At 34.8% G+C, this 25,900-nt stretch overlaps 3 protein-coding genes across 4 annotated transcripts; all 3 read left to right on the forward strand.

Annotated features, from left to right (window-relative positions):
• Positions 1-1,807: 1,807 nt before the first annotated feature.
• Positions 1,808-4,250, forward strand: LOC113351701. Its single transcript, XM_026595640.1, has 2 exons — positions 1,808-1,912; positions 3,561-4,250. The coding sequence occupies exons 1-2, from the start codon at positions 1,808-1,810 to the stop codon at positions 4,248-4,250; spliced, it is 795 nt and encodes a 264-aa protein (XP_026451425.1).
• A 10,883-nt stretch (positions 4,251-15,133) lies between these two features.
• Positions 15,134-20,645, forward strand: LOC113348622 (kinesin-like protein KIN-14C). 2 transcript variants are annotated; one of them, XM_026592468.1, is made up of 17 exons: positions 15,134-15,521; positions 15,623-15,889; positions 15,996-16,140; positions 16,233-16,342; positions 16,463-16,582; positions 16,668-16,871; positions 17,145-17,354; positions 17,441-17,515; positions 17,616-17,762; positions 17,845-17,983; positions 18,132-18,241; positions 18,722-18,883; positions 19,046-19,251; positions 19,441-19,522; positions 19,673-19,777; positions 19,868-19,972; positions 20,136-20,321. In XM_026592468.1, exons 2-17 carry the CDS (start codon positions 15,692-15,694, stop codon positions 20,319-20,321), a joined length of 2,304 nt encoding a protein of 767 aa, XP_026448253.1. In that variant the 5' UTR covers positions 15,134-15,521; positions 15,623-15,691. The 2 variants fall into 2 exon arrangements, with proteins under 2 accessions (XP_026448253.1, XP_026448252.1); XM_026592467.1 differs by having other exon boundaries at positions 15,445-15,516; positions 20,136-20,645.
• A 1,999-nt stretch (positions 20,646-22,644) lies between these two features.
• LOC113348623 (thioredoxin-like protein CXXS1) lies at positions 22,645-24,006 on the forward strand. The gene is made up of 3 exons (XM_026592469.1): positions 22,645-22,962; positions 23,377-23,499; positions 23,665-24,006. The coding sequence occupies exons 1-3, from the start codon at positions 22,852-22,854 to the stop codon at positions 23,818-23,820; spliced, it is 390 nt and encodes a 129-aa protein (XP_026448254.1). The 5' UTR covers positions 22,645-22,851; the 3' UTR covers positions 23,821-24,006.
• The last annotated feature ends 1,894 nt before the right edge of the window (positions 24,007-25,900 follow it).

Genomic DNA, 25,900 nt, shown 5'->3' on the forward strand with positions numbered 1-25,900 from the left:
TTGAGAAAAATCCACCTCTACTAGTACATTAGCATAATAACCCATTTTACATTTTTCAGTAGCATTATCTATCTATTCCTTATAGATTGTAAAAAGTGTTTTCTTTTTCCAGAATTCCAAACCAAAACCAGGTAATCTGACCCAACCATAGCCTCAGAACTTCTCTGATTTGCTGGACCAAAATTTGAAACCCAATTCCTGATTTTAAGATCTTGATTAGTAACTTGTCAAACCTGTGATTTGATATTAAAAGAGGAAAGAATGCACAATCAAACTTGATAATGAAATTAACAGAGAATATATCAAATCACAGGTTTAAGATCCCGATGGAATAAGCTTACAATCACCCACCAATTTCCATTGATTTCTAATGGAATAAGCTTACAATCTTCCTGTAACTTTAAGTTTTTGCTGCTTCTTTCTATTCTCTACCATTGGCAGAGTTGTTGTACATTCTTTCCTCTTTTAATACATCTTCTTTTCTGATCAAAGAAAATTAAGTTTGCTTAACAAACCATCATAATAAGCAAATTTGATGATTTTTGCTGATCGTCCCAATAGACTTGACACTTAAAAAAATGAAAATAAAAAGCTATAAAAACCAGTGATTCTTGGCGAAAAACGTATTAGCATGTCACACGCTAAAAACTATGTGTCATACCCTGCCAAAGAAACAAATGTGTCATTCAGGGGCAGAGCCACATGGAAGGGTGGGTGTGCAATTACCCACCCATCTCAACTAGTGCCAACCCCAAATTTGATCATTTAAGCCAAATATTAGGAATTTTAGTCCATTTGCACCCCTAATATATATATATATATATATATATATATATATATATATATATATATATATATATATATATATATATATATATATATATATATATATGTAACTTGCCCATCCATTTTCAAAATCCTAGCTCCGTCCCTGGTGTCATTGATTATGTGTTGTAATATTTCTTCAAAACCTTAGCACAACATAGGAGTCAGGACCCGGATAATCATATCCGTCCTGTCTAACTCTATATTCCTCTTTTATTTTGTATCATCACCAAGTTATATCGGATCGACTCCAATCCATTTTTTCAACTTATCTCTCTAAACTGCAATGCCATCGATACTGGTGACATGTTACCACAACCCACCTTAGCAAACGGTCCGAAGATAAAATGTTGACAATAGTGACATGTTACGGCAATGCATATTAGCAAAGCAAACAGTTCAAAGATAAAATGTTGACAACTTTGTTTTTTTGCAATAAGTTGCAAGGACTTTTAGTTTCTCATAACTTTGTTTACATGCGTGCATGATTGTATCCTGACAATGTTTTGTATTACTGAATATTGAAGAGATTATACATATATACACATCACAAAGCTTCACCTAAATATATTGATATACTTCTGTTTCAGGGCTGAATTGGGGGTCCTGAAATAGTAATTGGGGACCCCTAGCTACAGGACAAAAAAAGGTCATGAAATAGTAATTGGGAGTTATCCCTTATCCCACTTTTTTAGAAATGGCTAAACTACCCCTGGATTATTAGTGTTAATTGAGTGTTGATTATTTAATTAATTTGGGTAGATTAAAATCAGATTTAAGGATAAAAATTTGATAAAAGAAAAATTGTGTTTTTGTGTTGTGGAGAAGAAGAAGTTGAGTTTTGGGGGAAAACTTAGGGTTATTTGAAATGAGTGATTCTAGTGGAGGAAATGATGTTGGTGAAGCTTCAAACAACATACATGATTGTGTTGATGGTGAGATTGTCTCAACTAATCATATGGATTGGATGTTTGATGAAGAGATGTTAATAGAGGAAGCTTTGATAATTGTTGCAAATGAAGATCCTTTTGCTCAAAATGAAGGAACCAATACTCAAAATGAAGAACCCAAAGCTCTGAACAATCATGTAAACTTCCTATACTCTTCAAATAGCATGAATGGTGCTCCAAGTGGTCGATTCATGGTCACTATGCAACAGCTCAGTGTGAGGGTCGTTAGGTCGTGAGTATAATTAACTAACGACCCTGTAGAGTCGTCAATAAATTGGCACCAAAATAAACGACTCCATTGTTCAGTTATGAAAAATCATCAATGAGGTTCCTAAAAGATGACGACTCCATCTTTTAGGTAATATAGAGTCGTTAATTCTATATATTTAGAACCGAACGACTAAAAAACCTTTTACTCTCTGTAGTTATCACTGTAAGGGTCGTCAGTTAAGCATTACTATATACGGACGACCCTTTCATATTAAATGAGAGTCCTTTTTTTATACATCTCTAATATTGACGACTCAAATTGTTTTTTTTTTTTTTAATAATTTCTGATTTCATATAACCATTTCATTGAATTGTAAAAGTCATACATCTTTCATAGGGTTAAATACAATACATGATAACAATTCACTTCTGCACTCAATCATAAAGCATGTAATTATACATGGTTCCATTGAAGATAAAGTAGCAATCATGTAACTCAAACTTTTTCCCACGAAGCACCTCGTAGTATCCATACGCCTTCTTCATCTGAAAACGAAAACGCAAACATACTTAGTTAGTATCGATCATAGCTTTGGATAAGTTTTACCTCTTGTTTAAATACTTACTCTTATAGCACTCAGCATATCCAGAAAGGCTTCCCTTACGGCCGTAAATTCTCTTTTCAAAACGTCACACTCGAATTTTATCTCCTTGAAGCGTTCCTTGACTTGTTTCAAAGACCTTGAGTTGCGATTTCCGTCCAATGCCACAAAAACGATGAATACGCGGTCCACCAAGCATCCGATGTTTCATCAATGTCTTTGTCTAGACTTTCAAAGTGGTTTGTGACTGTCAACCAAGCTCTCGTAATGGCGCAATTCTCTTCGAAAGTGTAGGGAGTAGTCATGGTATTTGCTCTTGTTTTGAGAAGGAGAAAAAAAGGTTGATAATTAGGGTTTTGATAAGGAAGAGGTGAGATATGGGTCTCTATTTATAAAATTGAGCGACCCAACTGCCTCAACCACATTTGGTTGAGTTAAATTCTCCAATAAATGCAAATACTATCATGAGTCGTTACTAAAATTCGGTTACAACTAAACGACTCTTAGACTCAGTATATTTCGTCGTCAGGTTGGACATATATAACCGTACGACTCTAAAAGAAACCGAGCAGAATGGTGTATATATATTTATCAGGGGTCATTAGTGTACACGGAGAGTCGTCAACCTTTGTTAAAGTGTCGGCAATTGTCATTTTAGCAGATTGACGACTCTAATGTAAGATGAATCAAAGTCGTTAATCTGCAAAAGATTTGTTGACGACTTTATGTGGTGTCGTTGATCTGCATATAATATCTTGACGACCCTCTAATTTAATGGTTTTGTGTTTTGTTTTTTAGTTGGTAGTTCGACAATGCTCCCAGCCAGAACCCGTATCTACATTGGGCCGGATACCTCCCAACACTATACGTCTGATTTGGTACGTTTACCTTAACCGAGTCGATATATTTATATATTCAAATAATTTTATTAGTGATCTCATGGTTGTATAATTTAATTGTTTGCTCAATGTAGGCATGGGAAACCAAGGATGACATCAAGGAATGGCTTATCCATAAGTCAAAAGAGAAGATGTGTGTGGTTGTTAAAAGTAGACACGTCGATGGTAACAAGATGGAAATGGTATGCGAGAGAGCGGGTAAGAAGGGAGAAAGTCACAAAGGCAAGAATTACAAGTATGAGAAGAAGACGACTAGGGTCTATAGAACAAATTCGAAGAAGTGTGAATGCCCGTTCAGGATTGTTTTCAAAAGACGCCATGAAACCGATCTATTCCGGTTGTATAGTATTCCGGACGGTCGTCACAACCATCCTCCACTCACAAGTTTATATGGACACCCTGCATATGCCCGGTTGAAACCACATCAGATGGATAAAGTTAGGCAGATGAAGGGATTTAGACCACTTAAGATCCTAAATGCAATAAGGATGGAAGATAAGGATAACTTTTCCATCATTTCCACAATCAACGCCGCCAAATCAACGATTAAGAGAACTGAATGGGATGGTAGGTTCATTATGCAACAATCAGAGTGGTTAGCAGAAACTCTTAACTACGCCATGCAAACTAAGGTGGGTCCGGATGAGAAAGTGACTCATATTTTTCTTGCACATCCAAGGATGATGGATTTGGCTCAGTGTTTTTACCAGGTTCTATTCATAGATTGCACCTACAAGACAAACAAGTATAACATGCCGATGTAGAACGTGGTAAGCCATACTTCGGATAAAAATTCATTCACCGTTGCATGGTGCTTTATGGAAAAAGAAGAAATAGAGGACTATGTTTGGGCGTTGGAACAAGTGAGGTTGATTTACCGTGGAGAAGAGACGCCACAGGTTATATTTATGGATATATATTTTGCAATTATGAGTATCGTTCGTCAAGTCTTTCCACTTGCTCAACAATTTCTTTGTACGTGGCACATCCAAACCAATCTTTTTTCTAATTGCAAGAATCAAATCCAAAAGATCCATACTAAGAAGGGTAATCAACGTTCTAAGGAAGAAGATGAGCGTTTAAGTAAACTTTCCAGTAAAACATGATATTGCAGCCTTGTCATATGCAATCACGGAGTTTTGAACGGCAGCATACAAACCTGAGTTTTCAACAATGTCTCGCACTCTTGCACATTCACCTTCGAGGGGCCATTTTTTCATTTTTACATAAGAAGATTGGTGTCTAAAAAGATGCGTGGCATTCTTATGATCCTACGAAAGACAAACAAATAGAATTAAAACATAAAAAATTAAATATCAACAAATCATATGAAAAGCAAAGTTGAGATCGTTACAATTGTCTCATTGATGGTACGGGCCCACGAGCTATCATATCCAAATAGAACTTTGCCGCCATCTTTAGGTTCACCTCTGGATTTCCCACCGGGTAGACGAGTAAGCTGCAAACGCGTGGGTGGAATGTGTCGTGCACTCGGTGCATTTGGAAATTTCTTCTTCGGCTGTGGCTGTGTTTGCACCGCATCCTCCTGAATCTCCTCCTCCTCATCATCATCATCATCACCACTACTACCATCATTTCTTTCCTTACCATTTTCATCATTATCATCATCCTCATCCCCCTCTTCATCACCGCTAGCACCATCATTTCCATCCTCATCCTCATCATCATCATTACCTTCATCCTCCTGAATCTCCTCCTCCTCATTTCCATGATTACCACCATCACCACCATTACCATCATTACCATCATCATCATCATAAGCAACATATTCACCTCCTAAAGCAATTTCGTCATGTTCTGCGACTTCTTCTTCTATGCTTCCAGTTGCAGATATGACAGGAGAGGATGAAGAGGACAATTCATAAGAATCATCACATGGGTCTCTGGGTTCGCGGATAAGTAAATCTACCTCACTCGGTGTTTTACCTCGTAATAGACCAGCATTTAGGTATTTTGTGTTGCGGAGAGGTCTGGATGGAGGAGTTACCAGTGGAAGCTTATATTTTTTATTCTTGCTACTATAGGTCAAAGACAACAAAACAAGAAATATCAAAGGGTCGTCATAATTTTTTAAAAAAATAAACGACCCTTTCATTATTTGGGACAGAGATCTATTTAGTCATACCAAAGGGTCGTCAGATTTTTTTTTAAAAATAAACGACCCTTTCATTATTTGGGACAGAGATGTGTTTAGGCATACCATAGGGTCGTCAGAATTTTTTTTTTTTTAAAATAAACGACTCTTTCATTATTTGGGACAGAGATGTGTTTAGGCATATCATAGAGTCGTTGATGAATAAAAAGGGTCGTCTATAGAAACTAGCACACAACCTAGAGTCGTTTTCACATATTACTAATGGTTAACGATTTTTTATTAACTTAACATGCAGATCAAAAATCGTTAAGAAAAAAAAAATCTGTTAACGATTCTAACCTCTAAAAAAAATTACAGCAAGGATTGTTTTCTCCGCCACCCTAATGGTTAACGATTTTTGATGAAATTTACATGCATCCGCAAAATCGTTAAGAAATAAAACCTAGTGATTAACGACTCAATTTCTGAGAATCCTATTTTCCTGATTCAAACCCTAATTTTTCAGTAGAACATCAAATTAAACACAAACCCAAGTTACAGTTGGGGTTTTTACTGAACATACCTTCTGATCGGAGCCATTTCCTTCACCGGCTGATTTGATTTTTTGCTCAGTCTCTGATTTGCCTTTCTAACGATCTGCTTTGTACGAGCCATGTTTGTAGAAGAAGTTGATCGTTAATCGTCGATTAAAATTAATCGACGATTACGCGAAGAATCGGTTGAGAAAAAAAAAATTCTCCTCTGAGTCGTTAATGGAGAAGATGGAGGTGCAGAGAGAGGGTATGGGAGGAGAAGAAGAAGAGTTTTGTTTTGAGTTGTGAATGGGGGCCTCACTCGATTAGTATTAGGATTTTAGGTTTAGTTATTAGAGAAGGATAAAATAAGTATTTCACCCTCATTTTTGGAAGCCCCATATATTTTTGGGTGTGGGTATAAAATGTGTCATGACGCCCAATTAGTTTCCATAGCCTCCAATTCAGCCCTGTTCTGTATTAAGAGCTGACCAACATCTCCAATATTCCGATCTATAATCATATAGTATAATACAGTCGCATTTCTTTTTTATTTTTACGAGAGGGAGCAAATTATACACAAAACTAATGTTCATTGTAAGACGTCGTTTTCTCGGGCAAGACAAAATGTCGGTACTCTTTCTCTTCTTACCTACCATTTGACACAAATATGAAAATTAGTAATCCATGATAAATTGCAAAATTATTTAAATATTTTTCTAGTCACAATCTACTTTTACTTTAAGGAAAATGAGTTATTTGTCTAAATATTTTTAAAACATAGTTTAAATGGACGAGTAAATATTATTATGGGTGAAATGGACACCAGAAAAATAGCAAGGATGAAACTGGATTCATCCTAACTTAAACTTAAAAAATAGTAAGGATGAAACTGGATGTATCATGATATAAATTAAAAATCAAAAAAGTATCTAAACATCCTTTTTACCCAGAAATTGTTGATTTTAATTTTTTTAACCAATTTTATGTTTACTTTACCCACAAATCCACAAATTAATAAGCATTTTACAATATGTTTCAAGGCTATCGTTGAGTATCAGAATATATGTGTTTATTTGGGAGGACGTTATTATGGGATAATACACAAGTAACTGCATTAGGTTTGCCCTAATCCGTATAAATCTAACTCTTATAAAAATGAACTCGTACGCATCTCCTGATTACAAGATCTGAATTGAGAAAAAAAAGAGACTGTGATTAATGATTAAGACATAGAATCCCATATACACTAATCATGAGACTTTAGTTTTGTTAATTATTACTTTAGAAGACAGATTATATGCATAATTGTAGGAGAAGGCACAAAAAGTTAGGGTCCTTCGAGAAAAAGACGCATTTTGCAATGGCACATTACTATTCGCACAGGGAACGTGGGGGTGCGCGTACTGTTCACCAAACCTCATGAATGGATATGCCAACCGATTGTCACTTGTTAACCCCTCGAATTAAATCAAAATTTGTGACGCTCCAAACTTGACCCACAATTCCATCACCTGACCCAAGTGACCATGAGATTTAGGATGTCAGAATATAACATGTTAAATAATTAATTATAATTCTTTGTTTTTGTTCATGTAGAGGATCAGTGTTAGATTCGTCATTCATAATGCTTGGAGCTGCTTCAGAAAAATAAATAAATAAACAAAATAATGCTTGGAGCATAAATGAGAAAATGACCTTTTTAGACATAGGTTCACATTACCAACAACACTGACCTAGTGAGAAAAAAGAAGGCGTGAGTTGATCAGTACTCGCATTAGCATCTGATTTGATTTGCGTTACCAACCCTGCGGAGTAAATTTTTGGAATCTTGTTTAACCACCATAGAGCTTCTTAAGCCAACTGAAAACAAAAACAAACTATATAAGCCATTAATTATGTTAATACTTGCACGACTTGTGTTCTACTTCTACCGTTAATTACCAACTATTGATTTAAAACCGGTATACAGAGACATTACAAGTCACATAATGCGCTAGTTTATGAAAGAGTATGATACACACAAAAACATATACTATACCATATGGAAAAAGTAGATTCTTTACGTTTTCACATATGGATTATAAGAAGAAAAATAACCAAATGTAAAATAATGTCATTTTCTTTTTTGGCCATTTTATATAAATACCATTCATTTTATTTTCCTTTGTGATAATATTCTTGAGGATATGTTTTAAGATTTAATGGAATTTTACTAGTATTTTTTGAAACATGAAACTGAACTAGTATGTTTTTAACGCATGAAAGCTGTAATTCAATCTCGGAAATCCTCTATATTGGTCTAGTTTATACTTTGGTTCCGAAAAATCCGTAGAAACAGAAGGTGCAACTCAACATCTCGAAGCTGACAACGTTTCAGCTCATAACTGGATAGTTCCTCCAACAAACAGTATCAAAATCAACGTTAATGCAGTCGTTAAAAAGGGTCAGTATGCCTCTGCAGTTATTGCAAGAAACCACGATGGTATTTATTACGGTATGAGCACAAGAGTGGGTGTCTCAGATACCCCAGTAGTGGTAGAAGCTGATGGATTTATATTAGCTGTTGAACTTGCTATCTGGCGCGGCTGTAATTCGGTGATTATTGAGGGAGATTGTCAAGTAGTGGTGAACTTCTTTAATGGTGAAAGCTCACTCATCTCCTTGGAAAATTTGGAGATTCATCGGAACATTAAATTCCTAGATAGATCTGTTAATAGAGTGCAGTCAGTTTCGCTCCCAAAAGTGCTAACAACACGGCTCATTCCCTTATTGCACATGCTTTTTCCAACAATGTCCAAGTTAAATGGACACCATATCAAATTCCTGGAGATCTCGTCTCTAAGCTAGGAATTATGACCTCTTAATGGTCGTTTTGTTTCTTCCTGTTGTTTACCAAAAAGGAAAAAAATAATAATATTGTACATTAACCAAAAATTAGGCCATATGGATTTAAAAAATACCCCTTAAAGCAAGGGTTATGGGATAAACTGTTTTAACAAACTATTTTTTTAAAAATGAAAAAGAATGGAGCTGATATAGGATGATCCCACTACGGGAAGAAATGGATCAAAAAGGAAAAGAAGAGTCTATAGATTTTCTTTTTAAAAATTCATTAAATGTTGTCGAGAGTGTTTTTCTTAAAAGAGAAAATTACCAGAATGCACAGATGGCAGACTGTTTGTTGTGTAGTTTAAAACTCTTTTAGTTTTTTTTTCATACGACAAACAGCTTGCCATGTAGCGAAGACTTCCACTCTCTCATCCGACTAAATGATACATTGATTGAGTTTTGGGTGAAAGGAGGTTTCTCACCCAATATAAGACCAAATTTGATCACGTTTTTCATTTTGAAAGACTCCCAACTACCCGTAGTCCTTGCTTTTACATAAAAGCGGTTTTCCAAAAGTACCACCAATTTCCATTTATTAATTCACAAAATGTCACAAGTTAAAAGTCCGCATAAAACCCTAAACGAATAACACAATCATAAGACCAATGGAAAAATGTAGTCCTCTAATTAAATATCATCTAATGTTGTTCAAAAATTTTATTCTCGATTTTCTAGTTAGTTGTGAAGAAAAAAAATCAAAATGGTTGGCGTTTGTGCCAAAAACCATCTCTTTCTTCAATACAATCGGATTTATTCTCATACACATATTTAGTTTCCTTCTCTTGTGGAATTTTCGGCTTTTTACTGTTATTTATGATCTTCTTTGGGTTCATGTTGAGTTTATTACTTATGTAACTTTGATTTGCCATCAATGTAAATGAGTTATCTTACTATGATTATTTTTTTTGTTGAGAAATTATAAATAAAATATGTTAAGTGAATAATATATATATATATTAGGGCAATTTTTACGGGAACTGGAAATTAAATTTTTTTGCTAAGCCAGGTGAATGTGAAAACATTCTTTGTCATTGCATTAAAATATGAAAAGACTGATTATGAATCAAATGACAAGAGAAAGGACACAACATCAATACCCATGTCTCCGACGACTATATTGCTAACAACTTTATTCTATCAAATCTATGAGTTCACACTTAATTTCCACTCTCACCATACACTTCTCTACATTCTACTACCTAATTAATCTACTTCTTATTAACAATATTTTTTCTTCCGAAGATCGATCTTTATGCCAATATATTAACAAATACTTCTGATTTTTGTTCTAGTTCAACTAAGTTATCAATGTTATGATTATTTTTCTGGAAAAAGCAAAATCGAAAACCTGAAGTACCGTATCTTAGGATTTGTCTCAGAATAGTATATATGATTTTGACCATCCTAAACACGTGTCTTGTCCAAATGTACTTCCAAATCATATATATTGGCATAAAGAAGAGATAATTGGTCAGAATCGAAAATTATTTTAGCGTGCCGACCTCCTCTAGTCCGAGAAAGATTTGAAATATATCCTCGGCAGAGGTGCTATTTCATTTATCACGAAAAACATATCAACCTAATTCTTCAAATATTAGCAGAAATGTGATGGCTTACCACGTCACCTTCCATTTCAAATACTTCGAGATAAGTAAGTTTTTAAATTATACTTTAATTTCATATACACTTGGTGATCAACAAATCTAGATATAATCGATGTTACATGATAACCACACCCCTCTTGATTTTTTATTCATACATGGAATAATAAATAGGATGGGAGATGCAATTCCATTCAATCATATTGATTGGGCATTATATGGGAAATGAAAGACGACTCTTCCAGTATTTATGTAGATACACTTTGCGACAAGATTATAAACAATTGAAATATGGTGGACTGCGATATTTCGTGTTGAAGAGTTTTTTACAGTGCAAGAAGGACTCAATAGATCCTAATGGAGTATATGAACTCAAAAAATTATTTGTGTTATGGACACTCGGCCGGTTACTCTTTCCCAATACAAGCAGCGTGTCAAAGGTTTGTCGGCTTAAAACTCTACAAGATATGAATATGGCCCCATATTATGATTGGGCTCTGCAATTTTAGTGGAACTCTACTTATCCTTATGTACCACATCCCCATCACAGTTGAGCTTTAATATTTATATTTGGCATCCTAGAGGTAAATAATCACAATTCATTGATCTCCATTGAGTTTGATATTTAAAAGGGCATATACTAAATGTATGAAATTATTTTTATATTGGTGGTATACCCATTTATGTGTAAGTTCACCAACTCTTATGAAAAATCCAAGAAGAGCTTCAATTATGGACAATTACCACAAGACCGATATGGAAAAAAGCTAACGTGACGATGAAATTATGTCCATATTTGTAAATCGACATTATCAAATGACAAGAAACTTGGAGAATATTGTTTCTCACTTTTACGAAGATTATTCTGGTTTTGAAGAGGATGAATCCAAAGAAGTTTTGGAGAACTCACTAAAAAGGGTCAGTTTATTCAGTGAGTTATGGAGATAATTTAACCTTCTTCTTCTAGTCATTAAGCTTATAGATTTTTTCAAGGCATCACTAATATTTTATGCACAACAAATTATGAGGATGCAAATTGGATTCCGGACCTTAATCAACAATAGTAAAACAAATATAACTTTTATGTCAAATTACATGATATTATGTAGGACAAACATAACTTTTTTCTTCTTCTGATTAATTGTTATTATATAGTACAAATGTAATTCCATTTTTAATTAATGAAAACTAGTAAAGTATTAACATACAAACTTCAAGTAAATGACATTCAACTAAAGATCTTAATCATCGACTTCAGGGAGATGTAGGTGGTGAATATGGACCATCCAACATATTAAGGTTAAATTTGTTTAACTCCTTAATGGTGTGGATATTCCTCTCATGTTCTTCTTGATTTAAATTTCATATTCGAAAATTTTGTATTTTCTTATTGATATTCATTTCCAGTTCTTCGTGGATACAATTTGCAAAAATAAAATAAATAAGTGTAAAGATAAAAGTAAATTCAACATTTGAATTTAACTTTTCGAGATTGTTTTACTACATCAGCCTTCGTTTGACCACCCTTTATGCACCGATAACTTTTACATATTAAAACAACATAAAAGGTTACTTCTTCGTTGATAAGGAAAAACAACTATTCTAAATTCAAGAATCATTATTGGGTTTTCCGTTGTCTGCGCAGAAGTTCAACCAAATATTACTATAGACTATGGACAAACTACAATGTTTTTTACAATACGAAATTTCTACAAATAAAAACGTCTGCTTCTCCATTATAGTTAATGGGTCGAACTCATGCATGATCAAGTTGTCAAGCCATAATTCATGGATGAGCGACAAATAATTGATGATCAAGTTGTGAAAATAGAGGTGTAAAGAAGGTGTGAGTTGAAATGAGAGTAACACGACAATATCATGGCTGAGCAACAAATATTGTATAATGTGGCGATGTCACTGTTACGATATGCTTCTTTTTCCACGATGAAAAATATTCGTCATTTGGAAATATACTGAGAGAATCCTTCTCATAAAAAAGAAGAAGAAGCTTTCTGACATCAACTTTGGATACTTTTGATAGTATGTGTGATGGTAGTAATCATGAATCATCTAATCATATAATTCTTGACCGACCTTTCACTAAAGTTGTATGATCTTCCGTACCTTATGGCCAATATGTCTTCCAAGTTCCAAATTTTACTATTTCCATACAGGAATGGATACATAAATAGTAAACTAACGGGGGTTTACTCAATAAATACTTTTTCTGATTTCCAGAGACTTTAATAGATTTTCTGTATACTTTAGAAAATTCCTTGTAAGTATATGTTACTCGTTATATACTTGTAAAATCTCGTTCAAAGTTTGTGTTACTCGTTATAAACAAGAAAATTTAAAGACTTTGTATACTTACCAATTTTTAAGACTTTGAATGACATTTATGTGTATTTTTGCCTTAGAGAAAGTCTTGCAAAATATGAAAGGGAGACTTCAACAAAAATTTAAAACTTCATTATTATCTTTTATTTTTTTTTGATTTTATTTGTTTTTATTTCAAATTGATGCAAGCGCTTGCACGTATACTCTAGATCCGTTTCTCTCTCTATATACTCCCTCCGTCCCACTCCTAAGTGACCTATTTGATTTTGGATTTTGTCCCAATGATAAGTGACCTATATCATTAAACAATGAGATATTCCGGAATTATCCTTTTAGTTAATTATAAAGAATATACGAAATATGCATAATTTGATAGGCATGTTTATATTCGTTACGTAGGTGTTTTAAAATGCTTTTCAATGGTATGAAGTTTGCGAACATCCGTGGAGTATTTTGAGAGGTAAACCATTTCTAAATTTCGATAGTTATTATTCATAAGGGTATAATTGTAAAAAATGCTTAAAAGTAATATTTTACTTGCTTGCCTTAAAAATTGTGCAAATTTCAAATAGGTCACTTAGAAGTGGGACGGAGGGAGTATTTTTTAATTATATATATATGATACATATGATACGATCAAACTTTTTTGGTTTTGTTATTTGTTGAAATGACAATTTCCCTTAATGGCTAAAATGTATAGATTATGATTGCTGCTCAATTTAACTTGCAATCAATGGTTTTCAAGCCTTGTTTTTGATAGGATAAATTTTATAGAATTCTACAAATATCTAGATTTGTCATTCTTGGTTGTTATACAATTCTCTAAAAATCTTGTTCTCATAACGTTTTAGAACTCTATAAATCTCTACAAGAATTAGGCCAACTCTACAAAACTCTGCAAGTATTTTTCCAACTCTGTAAAACTCTCCAAAAATTGTTATTTTTCATGAATCTTTTTAAATCTATACAAATCTAGAAAAGTATTTATTGAATAAACCCCCGTAATTGTCAGAATATTAACCAACTTTGTACAATCTTTACTACTGCTTGGTGCGTATGAAGAGACAGATGTTTCGAAGTCTTTCAGGAGAAAAACTTAAATCTATCATGTACTGCAAGATTTGCAGTACTAAAGAAACTACACTTTCTTTATAAGCTTATAGTATTTCTCAGACTCTGTCTAATTATCAGTTGAAGTTCAACCATATAATATTGGTATAATACTAATCAAACTGATGATGACACAATTTTTACTAATTTGACAGGATTACAAAGGATGAAAAACTATTAATGGAGTAATGTTAATAACCTAGCTTTGTCTAAGGGTCTGAGGCTATTAAATTGGTTGGAAGCAGTAACATTAGTAGCATCGACAAAAACACTGATGTCAAAAATGTTATCTCATACTTGTATAACAAAAATAACAGGGTTAGCTAGTTTTCGAGCTCCATTTTAAATGATTATACGGTCTTTCTAAATAATTTCAGTTTTACTTACTAAAAATCGAGCATATTAACAACACCTTCAATTCTTATAAGGCAATCAAAAACCGTTGAAGGAACAATATTACGGGTGAATGGTTGCATATTTATCCATTGTTCCTTCAATGGTATTCTTTCCGTTTCTGAAAAAAGTGTTACATTCATTTTTTTATTTTAGCCTAAAAATAGATCAAATTGAGAAAATGAAAGTAACATTTTTCCAGAAACAGAGATAATATTTCTTTTTTGCCCTAGCGAAATTTCCTTTCACAAATTATTCAGTTTGCCCGCTCCATAGAAATTACCCACACATAAGGAAAAAAAAATGTAAATATTGACCGAAAGTCCATCGAATTTCAAATCCATCTTTTAAACCAGTCCACTTAAGTACAATATATATATATTAAATACGAAAAATCGAAATAGGAAAGAGTCCAACGGTATAATCCACGTCAACACGTATACACACAGATTTCATCAAATTTTCAATTTTCAAATCGAATGGGGTTAGCACGACATTTTCGGTCAATTTCAAAAACAAAACAAAACGGATATTTAACTCAAAACACAAGGACAATACCGGAAAAAGAACCAATATTCACCGAAACTCCTTTTATAGTAGCGCCAGATTCCCTTTTCAAAAAATTTCAAAATCCCCTTTAATTTCATTTTCTCTTACCGACCAATCTCTCTTCCTTCCTCTGCAAACCCTAGTCTTGTATTTTTTACTAAAATACCAGTCTCCCTACTTCTTCTACCTAGAGTCATTTCCAGAGAGAGGTGAGTTTAAATTTCATTATTTTTCTTTTTTCTGTTCAGGGTTCAGATCTTCATCTTAATTTTTCGATCAAATTGATGTGATTTTTTTTAAAGTAAACGGTTGAGATCTTAGGATAACTTGAATTCCACTCAACGGGCCCACAAAAACCAGACATCCAAAAACTCCTCCCCATCTCTCTCTTCATTTTAAAATACTCTCATATCTCTTTGTTTTTCTCTCTAAGTTTTATTTTCAAATGGGTTCAAGACATCAGAACCAAAACAGACCACCAACATCAAATACTCATCTCACTCGTAGTCCTTCAAATGTAAGGTTACTACTCTTTTGATCTCAACCCTCTCTGTTAATTCTTAGGGTTTTGTTTTTAATTTTTGTTTTGATTTTTAATTTTTTGATTTTTTTTTTTTTTGTAGAAGAAAGATCAGTTTGATATTCCTGTAGATAAGCGAAGAAAAGTAGCTGCTGGTGCGACGACGTCGAAGATGGTAGGACAGAATCAGAGTCGTCCAAGATCAGCGTTAGGTGTTGTGAATAATACTACTGCTTTAGATCTATCGATGACTAGTGAAACGGCTAGAAATGGTGGTGGTTCTGAATGTGGATCTATTGAATTTACTAAAGATGAAGTCGAGGCTTTGCTGAATGAGAAGATGAAGGGGAAAAGCAAGTTCGATTATAAGGTCAGTGAAACTTTTTTGTTGTTGTTTTTCTTGGATTTTGATGTTCTCTCTATTGATTTTTGATTTTAGGTTTTTTTGTTTGTTTGTGTTGGTATGAAATTTGCAGGGGAAATGCGAACAGATGACTGATTATATTAAGAAGTTGAGACAATGTATAATATGGTTTAAAGAACTAGAAAAAGGTTATGTGATTGAGCGTGAGATGAATCAGAATGCGTTAGATTCCTCAGAGAAGAAATGTGCAGAAACAGGTGAAATTTAATCACTTTTCCCCTTTGTTTATTTTTTTTAATTTTCAATTAGCTATGAGATTTCTGAATTGACACTGAGTATAATTGCTTAGAGAGGCAAATGAGAATGAAGGTAGATGAAATGGAATCATCGATTGCTGCTCTGGAAAAGAGTGTTGCTACTCTAGAAGCGGAACTTGCTAGGGTTACAACTGAGAAGAATGTAAGATCAGTGACAATCTTCATTTTTTCTGTTTAAGTTTGTATAGAAAAAATTAGAATTTTCTGATTTAGGGTTGAGATTCTCACCGTATAGTTAGTTATCTGTTTTTTTTATGTACAGGCTGCTGTAGATTCTCACAACACTGAAAAAGAAGCTAGATTGGCTATAGAGAGGTTGCATACTACTCTGACTGGAGAACTAGAGAAAGCTCAGGAAGACCTAAGCAACGCCACCCAAAGGGTATAATCAAATTTTGAAGTTGGTTTTACTACTTTATTGTTATATGTTGCTTGTTATCTGAATTTTAATGTGCCCCACATTTCAGATAGAGTCCCTGACTGCTACGTACAGAAATTCACAGGAGTACAATACTAGCTTGCAGCAATACAACAGTAGACTTCAGGTGGATTGTGAGACATTCAAGACCAACCTTGCACATGCAGAGCAGGAGAGGGCTGTCATTGTCGAGAGGCTCAGCACCTTTAGGGGTCGAATCAATGTTCTGCAGGATGAATTGGGTTCCCTTAGAGTAAGCATTTTATGATTATGATTCCTGTGGTGCTTTGTATGGTTTTTTTTCCTTCTTTTTACCAAGTACTGCGAGATATTTTAGAAATCAAGTTTTCTCTGTATTGTTATCTCCCTCGCATGCCATTCTTTCTTCTAATAATTCTATTGTTAGCATAACTGACATTGCTTTGTGGATCTTTGAATTTCTTCTGATGCTTAGTTCTGTGTCCAGCGTATCAATGCTGTTTCTGTTTTCCTTCTCTAAACCAATGAGTATTGTTTGTGTCCACAGACTTCTAAAGATGAGGCCGTGAAGCAGAGGGAATCCTTGGCTGTTGAAGTTGGGAGTCTACGAGAAGAACTTCAAAAAGTTAGAGAAGATCGTGACCGTCAGCTGTCACAAGTTAAAAGTTTATCGGATGAAGTGGTCAAGTACAAAGAATATACTGGAAAATCATCTGCACAGTTGGACAACTTGTCCGTAAAATCAAAATCCCTCGAGGTTTGTTGAAATTGTATTTACTATCCATGCAGTCCCATAATTCTTGACTATGTAGGTTCGCCAGAATCTGAATACTTCTATTGCAGGAGACTTGTACTTCTCAAGGTGAGCAAATTAAGATATTGCAGCATCAGCTAGCTGCAGCCAATGAAAAGTTGCAGGTAAGCTTGCCGCAGTCATAATAAAATTAGTGGACACATTATTGGGGTGTGTTTTTTGATTGTGCAATGGCAGATTGAAGATAAATATTCTTTCCTGTAGGTATCTGATTTGAACAATATGAAGACAACGTCTGAGTTTGAAGCACAGAAAAAGCTTGTGGACGACCTACAAGAACGGCTAGCTGATGCAGATATTCAAATTATCGAGGCAGAGAAGCTACGGAAAAAGCTTCACAATACAATATTGGTAAAGCTTACTTGTTTCACTTTGATTTCCGGTTGAATTTGAATTCCCCTGTACTAACCATAGGTCTGCAATTAAACTGCAGGAGCTTAAAGGAAACATTCGCGTGTTTTGTAGAGTACGACCTTTGTTACCTGATGACGGTGCTGGTACAGAAACAACGGTGATTTCCTTCCCCACATCAACGGAAGCTAAAGGTCGCGGCATAGATTTGTTACAAAGTGGTATGTCTGACGTGGTTTCCATTTTAGTTATTTACTTATCCGCTATACGCATCAAGAATTTTACCAGCATGCATATTTCCAAGCATCTATCCTCTTATTTTTCTCGAGCTGAAACATTCTAAGTAGTACAATCTTCTGTTGTCATCAGGTCAAAAGCATCCATTTACCTTTGACAAAGTATTCAGCCATGACTCTTCCCAACAGGATGTTTTTATAGAGATTTCTCAGTTGGTTCAGAGTGCGCTTGATGGGTATAAGGTGACGCTTATTCCTTGTTTATGTGTTTTGTTGGTAACATAAGAACACCATGCCTGTTCATTCATTTACGGGTGTCTTTAATATCATGGTTTCCAATCTTAATAGGAAATGGAACCACACTGTGTCAACTTAACTGAACTTTTGTATCCGAGGTCTTAGCCATTTCTTCCTTCGTTTATATTAATTACAAACCACAAAAGAAACCTCGAGAGGATATAACTGCTGTGGTTTGAATGTTATTTCATTTAGATGTCCCTGGATTTCATAACTCAAGCTTTTGAAATGTCGAGTTGGATGTGTTAATATTATGATGTTGTCTTATTCATGCTCGAGTGACTGCTACTGTGTAGTTTTGTGTTTTTCCTCAGGATCATTATACTTTTGTAATGATAGGCCTCTTAAAGGTCTTGGGTTTCTGTTCTAAAATGTGGCCCCTCTGTGTCAAGTATGCTCAAAAAATTGAACAACTTGGTTTTGTAGGTTTGTATTTTCGCATATGGCCAGACTGGATCTGGGAAAACTTATACCATGATGGGCAGGCCAGAAGCACCAGAACAGAAAGGATTGATACCTCGTTCACTGGAGCAGATATTTCAATGTAGCCAGTCACTTAAGGCTCAGGGATGGAAATATAAGATGCAGGTTTTAATCATTCCTCTATTTCCATTTATTCATTAATTCTTTAAGCTTCTTCGGATTCTTCTGTGAATCATTCAGATCCTTCTTGTGTTTGTTTTTGTATTGCTTTATTTGGATTTGGAAATGCTGGTGTCTAAGATGTTATTTTGTTGTTTTGTTTTGAAGGCGTCGATGCTTGAAATATACAATGAAACAATTCGTGATTTGTTAGCACCAAATCGTACAGTATGCCCCGAGAGCTCCGCTACAGGGAAACAGTACACGATAAAACATGACGCAAATGGGAATACACATGTTTCTGACCTTACTATTGTCGATGTTTCTAGCTTTAAAGAGGTTTCCTCCCTTCTGCATCAAGCTGCACAAAGCAGGTATATTCCTTGGTAATAAATTATGTCTTCGCTAAACTAGAATCATTGCAACGTGTGTGACAACAATCGTGGTCTTCAGTTCTTTATTGAAGTTTACACTGTAATGCTGTAAATTTGTGGAGAATTAATTTCGTAAATCACTAAATCTAATGATGCATGCTTTCAAAATGTTTTTGTTGTTCCTTTCAGATCTGTAAGCAAGACACTGATGAATGAACAATCCTCTAGAAGTCATTTTGTCTTTACCTTACGAATATCTGGAGTTAACGAAGTAAGTATTCTGCTGATTATGATTTATGTTTCATTTAGGAAATGCATCCTCATTATTTACTAATTCCTAAAACTTGTGAGGGGTGCAACCTGTTGACTTTAAAGATAATGTAGTCATTCATTTATCCATTGATCTGTCTTTATTTTCCAGAGCACCGAGCAACAAGTGCAAGGCATATTAAATCTCATAGATTTAGCCGGTAGTGAAAGGCTCTCCAAGAGTGGTTCAACTGGGGACCGTTTAAGAGAAACCCAGGTGCTTTTATCATGAGACAATCTTTTTTAGCTTAATCTCATCACAGGTTTCCACTAAATTGAGACTAATTTTTGAAATCTTAATAAATAGGCCATCAATAAAAGTTTATCCTCTTTGAGTGATGTCATTTTTGCCCTTGCAAAGAAGGAGGATCATGTGCCTTTCAGAAATTCTAAGTTAACGTACCTTCTCCAGGTAAACATTCAAAACAATCTTGTTACAATTACTCTGTTGCCTTGAGTTGGGATGGATACCTGTTCTTACTTATTGTGGAAGAGATGAAATTTTCAGTTGTTGCCTAATGCGACCAAAAGTTGGATGATTATTTCTTCCTCTAATTTTATTGGTTTCTTACCAGCCTTGTCTTGGGGGAGATTCAAAGACGTTGATGTTCGTGAACATCTCTCCAGACCCAACATCAGTACCTGAGTCACTCTGCTCACTAAGGTTTGCAGCCAGAGTGAATGCGTGTGAGATTGGCATTCCCAGAAGGCAGACTAATATGCGCACTGGCTCAGAGTCTTCTAGGTTGAGTTATGGCTAATTCAAGACCACAATGCTGATAGATCTTGTGCTATTATTTACTAATTCCTCACAAACTTGTGAGGGGTGTAACCTGTTGATTTTAATGTATTAATCCAGGAAAACAAACAATGATTGCATCAGATGAGGTTGATATTGAATGATATGTAACTTTTTTGTTATTTATGGAGTGGTTAGTTTGTAATTTTAGTAGAGATTCCCAACTGTACTTGATTTTATTGCCTGGCAGTGTCTCTCTACTTACTGCTCAGGACTTCGGCCTGAGACTTGTACCCAAAATTTATCATTTTGGTGGTAACATAACGTAGCAAATTTTTATCTGTAATCTCTATAGTGGCTTTATATTTTCGCCCATGTATTTGGTCTTGTTGAATTGAAAATATGTAACTGATCACAAAAATAAATGAAAATGTGTGAATACGGGTGAGTGATGAAATTAGATCCAATGATATTTCATGCGACGTAGTAAAATACGGTGAGTTTGGTAAAATTGCTGCAGCATCTGAAAGTTACTGTTGTGCATTCTGTGAGGAACAAAAATGAACTACAAATTAGCAGCTGCATGAGGTGTGTTAAACTCTGAGTGTTGCTTTGGCATTGTTATTTGGCTTGTTGCGTTTTTTTTCCAAATGAAACTTGAAATTAAGGGTTCAAACATACAAATCTGGCTTTGAAATTTAGTGTGGGTGACAAATCAATAGAAGTTGTTCCTTTTTGTTCTGTATATAAACTTCGATTATCTGTAAGACTTTTGGACAGTCTTTTCTCCTAAAACAACCTAGATTCTAAGAAATGCCGAGAAAAAGATAACCTGTTGCTGTGTTAGACTGGTACTAAGGTGTGCAGAGACCGTTCTATAACTGAAGGAGTAAACCAGGTAAGAGTTAATTATACACATCCATTGTATTGGTCCAAGCATTAACTTCTCATCTAAGCCTCATACCTCTATCAATCATATTTTGATGTCTGACCAAAGATAGGATTGTAGCAAGGACCACTGTGCCCCAGCTACACCTCCTATCCAGTGTCCACTACCATAATCAACACTTTATAGTTTCTTTATGTTTTGCTCATATAAAAAAGAAGAAGAAGAAGGAACCTTTGTTTTACGTGTAAGATATGTGATCGCTTTCAAAAGCTAAGTGAAACAATACCTATCTAATTCACTAGTTAATTCACCTTTTTTGGATTTGGTGTCTGCCACTCGGCTAAGCTAATCTGTTTTGCCTAATAGTCTTTTTTGTTTTTCCTTTTGCTGTGGCGAAATTTTGTTTAAATGAAACCACGGATTTAAATGTAATGAGTCTTAACATAAGATATTCAAGCATTTTTGATTAGTGGACCTGACACTATTATTTCTTAAGTAGATAGAAATATCTAAACTCTAAGACAAGATTTGAAAAGAAAAGAATACAAAAGAAGATTAGGTACTTCTCTTATAAATCCAAAGAATGGGTTCAAGACTTATCCGAACTGGGTCATCACGCAATTTGTCTAGTTGCTGTGTCCATCAATGATCACAAAGTTTTAGATAAGCTCTTAAATTACTGGTTGCATAAGAGATAAACATCTTCATTATATGCCAAAATTTATGTAATGACTCCAAATTGTGATTGTACATAAGTATGGAATCGGCAGTTTTCGACCTGACAAGTTGATTAAAGTAGTTGTTTGTATTAGTAAGTCTAACTCTGTGGTTAGCGTTCAATTAGTTGGATATGAATTTGGATTAATTTGCTAGTCTCTGTCAATAAAACTTCAACATCCCACGTACTTGGTTTTAACCAAGACATAGTATTCGTCTAGATTCTTAACCATGCCAAACCTATCTGTTGGCAAGAGCTTGCATTCAAGCTCAACCTGAAAGAACCCATCTGACTGAAGGCTCTCCTATCTTGAAAGATTTGCTCTACTTCATACAGGACCGGTTGAGCAGTTAAGGTCTTGAAAAAGGTCAATTTGAAAAGAAAAGAGCAGAATACTGGATACAAAAACATGCAGCTAAACCATGAGTGGCCTTGGCAGCCTCTTGAGAACCATTGTGATACAAATTACAGATGCATTTTCCGCAAGGCTGCTAATGGGATACCGTTTTGCCTGGGAGTCTAATAAAATACATGCAAGTGATATTTTATCTTCTGTTGATGTCGGTACACAAGCAATGACACCTCCTATAAGCAATCTTGCATTTTCCATTGCTCCTCTCCCAGTTGCTTTGCAGTTACATGTGTAGAAAAGCTAGAGCACAAGTGGGGTCTATAAATGGCAAGTGCAATCCACCTAACTTGGTTTCATCCACATAAAAGAGAACCTAGAGTACCCACAGATTGCATATATACACGTCGCTTTTGTAGTTTTGTATACCCCGTTCCTTCTCTATCCATCTATCTAGTAAAACAGACAAAACCCATCCATATATCTATATAAAGAACTAATCAATCCAAATTTTAAGTTTACCACTTGCAGAGGAAGGATATTAACCGAAAGAGAAAGAGAAAGGAAAGGAGTTAGATCGAGATAGAGATAGAGAGATGGAAGCTGTAGAGGGGCAAGAACAGTTGGTGCAATCCAGGGTTATGAGGGTGCTGTCAGAAGAATCATGGAACTACTTCATGACTCAAGCTAGCAGTGAAGGCTGCCCTGTAAGTTATCTTTTCGTCACCTCTCAGTTTCATTTAATCATCGAGTCATATACCTTATGTTTTCTCTGGAGGTTAAGTTTAACCATCCAAGACTGAATGAAAACTGAGTTGTTTTTTTCTTTTTTTGAGGATAAGCTTGGGCTAACCACTTCCACTCTTTCCTTTTCTTTTATGTTTAGTCTGATCACATATCTGTGTTTGGTGGTGAGTATGTCGAGTTTTAGCATAAAATTAAGTGAGCAGCAGGCGCGGTCATATGCATCACGAAAACTAGGACATGGTTCAATTGTGATTAGAATTAGAATAGTATGCCGATTTTGGATTTGTGCACCATGTTCATCCTGTATCTTTTTTATTTGTCGTTGTTGACTTGTTTATTCAATTGATGATAAACATTACATTTTTAAATTACAGGTAGCGATACATTTTACTGCTGCTTGGTGCATGCCATCTGTTGCAATGAACCCTGTTTTTGAAGAATTGGCTATGATTTACGAAGATGTCTTGTTTCTTGTGGTGGATGTGGATGATGTCAAGGTAATTATTGGGTACTACTTTAGATTCTTAATTAGAACATACTACATGGGGTAAAATATTTTACAAGTGTCCACATGATATGATTCAAGCAAGAGTTAAAGAATTTCTTTTTCCTTTTCCATATGATAATTGAGATTAATATGATTGCCATGAGTGGATATACAGGAGGTAGCAACAAAAATGGAACTGAAGGCAATGCCAACGTTTTTGGTGATGAAACAAGGAGGCGGTCAAGTAGTGGATAAGGTTGTTGGTGCAAATCCTGAAGAGATAAGGAGAAGGATTGATTCCTTTGCTCAGTCCATTCGTGCTTCTAAATGACACACACTATACATAACTTTCCTAATGTTCCTTGGAAGTTTTTTCTTTTTCTTTTTCTTTTCTTTGTTTACTTGATATACATAAAGCATATCCTTTGAAGTATTTTATGTTTTGTTCATGTAAAGTAAAGCTATAAGCAAATGTTTGAATAATGATGGATGCAATTTGATTTAGTTTCCTTTCAAAGTTTGTGTGTAGTCTACAACGAATGCCGGCGAGGTAAGAGAAAAATCCACCTTGTTTAAATGGTAATCCATACTCACCAAACCTATTTGAGTAATGTGTATTTGACATGATATGATTTTGGATAGACATTTTTTAATAAATTTTTTAATCAACTTAGATCCATAAATTATAAATTAAAGTTCTACGTACCGAATTTAATTTTGCTCATCATCTTTTTCCCCTCCTTCCCTCCTTTTTTGCTCTATCTAGATTCCAGAACTACCGGAAAAGGTTACACATTTAAAAGAGTAATGCTAGACGTTTCGAACAGAAAATTCTGAATTTTATCCTGGGTCTCACAAAATCATGGGCCCCGCCGGGGCCCCACATGATTTGCAGGGGTCATTTTCTATGGGTGGCGGGTCCCACGAATTTGTGAGACCAGGGATAAAACTCGGGATAATCTTCTCGGGATGTTTAGCATTTACGGATTTAAAATTATAGCATCTCAGTATTACTTTGAACCAATCATATTCCCTTTCAGAATAACACATCATCTATCAAGATGAATATACTTATAGATTTAATTGAATCTCCGAATGTATATACGAAAACTATCCATAGAAATATTATAAGGGTTTTCATAAAAGAATACGAGGAGATCGAGTATCCATAAGGAATGCAAGATGTGGAAGTCTTTATTACATAGTCCAACCACTTTCAACTAAGCCAGTAATAACTCTGTAAACTTACTTACTTATACTTAAATACGGTGCAAGCACGAACAATTCATCAATCTGATACTTGAACTTTTTATCCCTCGCCGTAAAAGACCGTTTAGTTTTATTATCGTAAAAAATGTTAGTTTGGTATAAGATTACAAAAGGAAATGTGATTAGCTTTGAATGGCGTAAAGATCACCCTGCTTTTCCTACATGGACTCGGTAAAATTGAATTCTCCGTGAAGATATGGGGTACCAATGGCTAGACGGTAAGAATCCATGCACCTTGGCTATAACTTTATAGTGAAAATATTGTGAAAAGGATATGGTACCTAGTATTACATCACCAACTTCTTCGTTCACGAAGCTGTATGGACAATTCCTTGTACAATCAACAGGTATAGATCTCTAGAATAAGATCCTTATTCCTGAATTTATATTAAGATCAACCTAGTATGTATAATAATTGTACAAGAACCGAATACCAATAAGAACAAGTATTATAATATATTTTTCAAAAGACGAATTACAAAACTAGGTTCGTTACAATTGAGCTAAGACTATCTAGGTTGATTAACATACTACTTGTGATATTTCAATTATACAAATAAACAATGTAATGCGGAAATGAAATAACATAAAACGCCATAATTTTTATTAACGAGGAAAACTGTAAAGTAGCAGAAAATCCCCAGGACCTAGTCTAGCTTGAATACCGCAGCGTGTTAAACCGTTACAGATACTAGCTTACTATCAGACTTCGGACTGGAATGTAGTTGAGACAGAATTAACCCTCTGAGAAATTCAGCTTCAATTGTACTCATTACGTCTCTTGGATCTTTCAAGACGCTACACACTTGATTTCGACAGCTGACGTCCTTTACAGGCCTAGGAGTGCCTCAGTCGCAGTGAAGACTTCAACTACTCTTCCTCCAACAAATAACCTACTAATTTTCTTCAGCTAGATATTTAATAAAGGTCATGGAAATATGTTTGCTTATGAGAGATCTTCAAGGATTAAGCAAAGCAAAGTTCGTGAAATAGTTCCCATATTTACGAACTACTTCTCAACATAGATTGATTCCAAATAATGGAAACCATGTAAGCATGTGGGAGGTTTTCCTTGAATTTCAAAGAAGAACATGTACATATGATTGTCGTTCTGGAACCGTGCGCAATAATAATTCCATCAT

Source organism: Papaver somniferum, chromosome 2, assembly GCF_003573695.1.
Source record: "Papaver somniferum cultivar HN1 chromosome 2, ASM357369v1, whole genome shotgun sequence".
Classification (NCBI taxonomy): Eukaryota; Viridiplantae; Streptophyta; class Magnoliopsida; order Ranunculales; family Papaveraceae; genus Papaver; species Papaver somniferum.